Raw genomic sequence first — 3,340 nt, 5'->3', positions numbered from 1 at the left:
AGGCGCAGGGGGTGATAGACCCCAACCCCTTACCCTTCTTGGGCACGAACTGCGATGTCACGCCCACCTCAAAGGTGGCGAAGACGGGCGAGTGGTCACTGGTCACAATGTCATCGGTACAGCCTGGACGGTGGGAGGGGGCAGCTGGGTGACAGTCCCCGAGCCCCAGGGTCTTGGGCAGCACTGGCCACCCTGGGCTCCCCCCCTGGGCTCCCCGGTGTCCCACTCACCGTAGGAGTTACAGACCACGTGGGTCTCCGGGTGCGACTTCCACAGGATGCGGTCGCACCACGAGGGGACGTTGATCCTCATCTAAAAATGGGGAAAGTAACTGGCTTCAATGCCCCCTCGGATCTGGCTCTCCCCAGCCCAGAAAAGTGACCCAGCACCCCAAAAAGTGAGCTCCCTTCCACCTGGACTGCCTCTGGGGAGGTAACAGGCTGGTGGAGCTGTGGGGGCTGAGCATCACCACCCAGCCCCCCGGCACCGTCTGAGCCTGCTGTCCCTGTCCCCGGCAGTGTCCTGCAGCTCGGTGGGATGCTCTGGGAACTCACACCCGTGGGCTTGAACTTCTGCCACATGTAGCTGTCCCGGGAGCCCCGCTCATACCGGTACGTCGGTGGGAAGGAGATGTCACCCTCGCCTGGAAACCAAGACGCAGAGGTGACACAGGGGCCAGCGTCCCTGCCTGTCCCCACAGCTGCAACCAGCCGGGGAGAGGTCCCATGGGGTGTCACAGTCCCCATCTGGGGTTCACACTGATGGCTGGCACCCCAGCCACCTCTGACTGTCCCCATGCTTGCACGCTCTCGGGACGGAGAGCCCAGGGATCTGCCCCGGGGGGCTTGCATGGTGCACATCGAGGTCCCCCAGGCCTTCGGCACCTCTGTGCCAGGACAGGGCACCCCTGTGTGCTGGAGGCTGCAGGGACCAGTGCAGGGGCAGGCGTCCCCCACAGCTGCCCCCCTTGTCAGGGGAGCCATTCCCTCTGCCCCCACACTCACTGAATCGCAGGAACACCTTGTTCTTCTCCCGCTCCAGGTTGAGCTGGTCGACAGCCAGGAGGGCTTCAAACTCCTTCTTGGTTATGTGGGCAAGGATGTCCTGTGCCGGGGGAGGAAGGTACGGTGAGCCCCGGCTGCTCTCACCCCTGCCGCTGCACCGCGCCGCTGCCAGCGTGCCACCGTCCCCAGGCCGGGTGCCCGTGGGATCCCACCTGCACGTCCATGTCCAGGCGGTAGTTGAGGTCCCCGAACCAGAAGAGGTGGGTGAAGCGCAGGGTGAGGTCGAAGGCGCCGAGCTGCTTGTCGCCCAGGACCAGGGAGCGCAGGATGTCGCTGTAGTTCTGGTTACGCCTGTGGGGGTACGGCAGCACCGCGTGAACCTCCTGGGGCCACCTCATCCTCATCCTCCCCTGCCAGGTGTGGATGGGAAAGGGACAGGGACATCCCCAGAGTCCCCTCGGGGCTCCTCCAACCCCCTGAGACACCCGTCTGCCCCAGGGCAGCTCCGTCCCCCTGAGCTCCTCCATCACCTGTGGGTCTTCTCGCTGCCGGAGGCCAGGTGGCAGTTGACGAAGCCGAAGGAAGTCCCGTTGAAGAGGAAGGAGACGCCCACGGCTCCCTTGTTCCCTGCAGAGATGTGCCAGGCTCTGAGCTCTGCAGTGGCCCAGAGGTCCTGGGATGGCCCCCAGGCTGCCTTCGCTCTGGGGCACCCCCCGCCCCATCCCCATCCCTACCCAGCGTGTTGGCGATCCCGGTTTTCACGCTGGAGGTGTGGACGTGGCTGATGCGCCGCTCGTGCTCCGGCTTCACCAGCACCACGATCTTGATGCTCCAGAGGCATTGCAGGGCGACCTGCGGGGGGGGGCAGGGGGTGAGCCTGCTCTCTCCCCCCACATCACCCCACAGCTGAGCGCAGTGGGGAGGGGGAAGCAGCAACGTGAGTCAACCCATCCCTGAAAGGTGGCTCCTGGGGAGGGCACTGCCTGCATGGGGCCCGCTGGGCACAGAAGGTTCCTCGGGCTGCATTTGGGGTGGGAGAGGACCCTGCGTTTGGGGGTAAGAGCCCCGGGGCGATGGCTGATGGAAACCAGCTCCCTGAGGGATGTCTTTTGCCTGCTCAGCATCGGGTGGGGTCCAGGTGGGGTCCAGGCTCTGCCCTGCCATTACCACACGGTAGTCGACGGCCATCAGGGTCTTCAGAGATGCTCGGAGGAACTCGACCCACTCGCGGTCACCCAGGGAGTTCCCCTGGGTGCCGATAACGTAGATGTCGTGGGGGATGCAGGCGGTGGTCTCGTCCTGCGTGCGCCCCAAGCCCCTCGAGGTCAGCCAGGAGGCGAGGGAGCGGGGCGGTGGCGTGCTGCCTGCGGGCAGGGGACAGCGGGTCACCGGAGAGGGGACAGCACGGGGCTGATTCCAGGTTCCTAGAACCCCCCTCCAGCCCCAGACCCTCCACGTCTCCAGGAGCTGCTGGGGATGGGAAGCATCATGCCAGCCCCATGGTCCACCCCCGCACATCCCAGACTGGTGCTGGGATTTGCTGCTACCACCCAAAACCCTCCCAGTTACCCCAGCTCCGTTTCCCCGACAGCCACCAGGTGAGTGGATCATGATGGGACAGACAAACCTGAAAGCGGGGTCTTCTCCAGCCTCCTACTCCCACCGAGGACCAGCTTGGACCTCAGGTTTCCTGGGGCAGGTCCCTGCAGCCCTCACCTCCCAAAACTCCCCTGGGCTCACGATGAGCCCCAATGGCCCCCCAGGACAATGCAACCTTATTCTGGCCCCTTACCCATGTTCCATGTCCCGACGTACACCGAGATGAGGTCAGGCTCGTCCAGGTTGGAGTGCTGGATCTTCATCAGCTGCAGCAGCTGGCAAAAGGCCTCTCGCTTCTGCGGGACGATATGGGTGCCTTAGAGTCCCAAAGGGGAGGCAGGAGCTGCAGCACCCCAGAAGGTGCTGGTGGCAGGATCAGGGGGATGTCACACCCAGGTGTAGGAGCTGGCTTGCAGGGGTGGTCTCAACCCTGAGACCACTCATTTGCTGCACTGCTGCATAACAGCCCTGTACTTCCCCAGGACACCCGGTGAGCGCAGCCGGTGCCGCTTACCCGCGCGCTGGGGAAGATGAAGTCTCTGCTCAGGCTCCTCTGTGGCTCCCGGTCGTACACCAGCCTCACCTTACTCTGCGCACTCTGGTATTTGATCAGCTGCAGGACTGAATGCCGGGCGTGAGGGGGGCAACGGTGGCATCCACTTCCCACCGTGGGGGCCGGCAGGTGGCGTGGGATGGGGGCTCAGGGTGCAACCAGGTCTGCAGCCCATCACCCGGGC

The 3,340-nt window shown here is 64.7% G+C and overlaps 1 protein-coding gene across 1 annotated transcript; it reads right to left on the bottom strand.

Annotated features, from left to right (window-relative positions):
- Nucleotides 1-33: 33 nt before the first annotated feature.
- INPPL1 (inositol polyphosphate phosphatase-like 1) lies at nt 34-3,216 on the bottom strand (the record flags this gene model as incomplete). The annotated part of the gene is made up of 10 exons (XM_010290507.1): nt 34-123; nt 231-312; nt 555-643; nt 1,005-1,104; nt 1,217-1,355; nt 1,535-1,631; nt 1,739-1,856; nt 2,172-2,368; nt 2,797-2,899; nt 3,118-3,216. Coding segments are annotated over 10 exons (1,114 nt in total), but the record flags the coding sequence as incomplete, so codon positions are not given.
- Nucleotides 3,217-3,340: the final 124 nt, after the last annotated feature.

The sequence above is a fragment of the Phaethon lepturus genome, unplaced genomic scaffold, assembly GCF_000687285.1.
Source record: "Phaethon lepturus isolate BGI_N335 unplaced genomic scaffold, ASM68728v1 scaffold28467, whole genome shotgun sequence".
Lineage (NCBI taxonomy): Eukaryota > Metazoa > Chordata > Aves > Phaethontiformes > Phaethontidae > Phaethon > Phaethon lepturus.
Note: the sequence above shows the minus strand (reverse complement) of the source record. Positions and strands in the feature narration are given on the sequence as shown.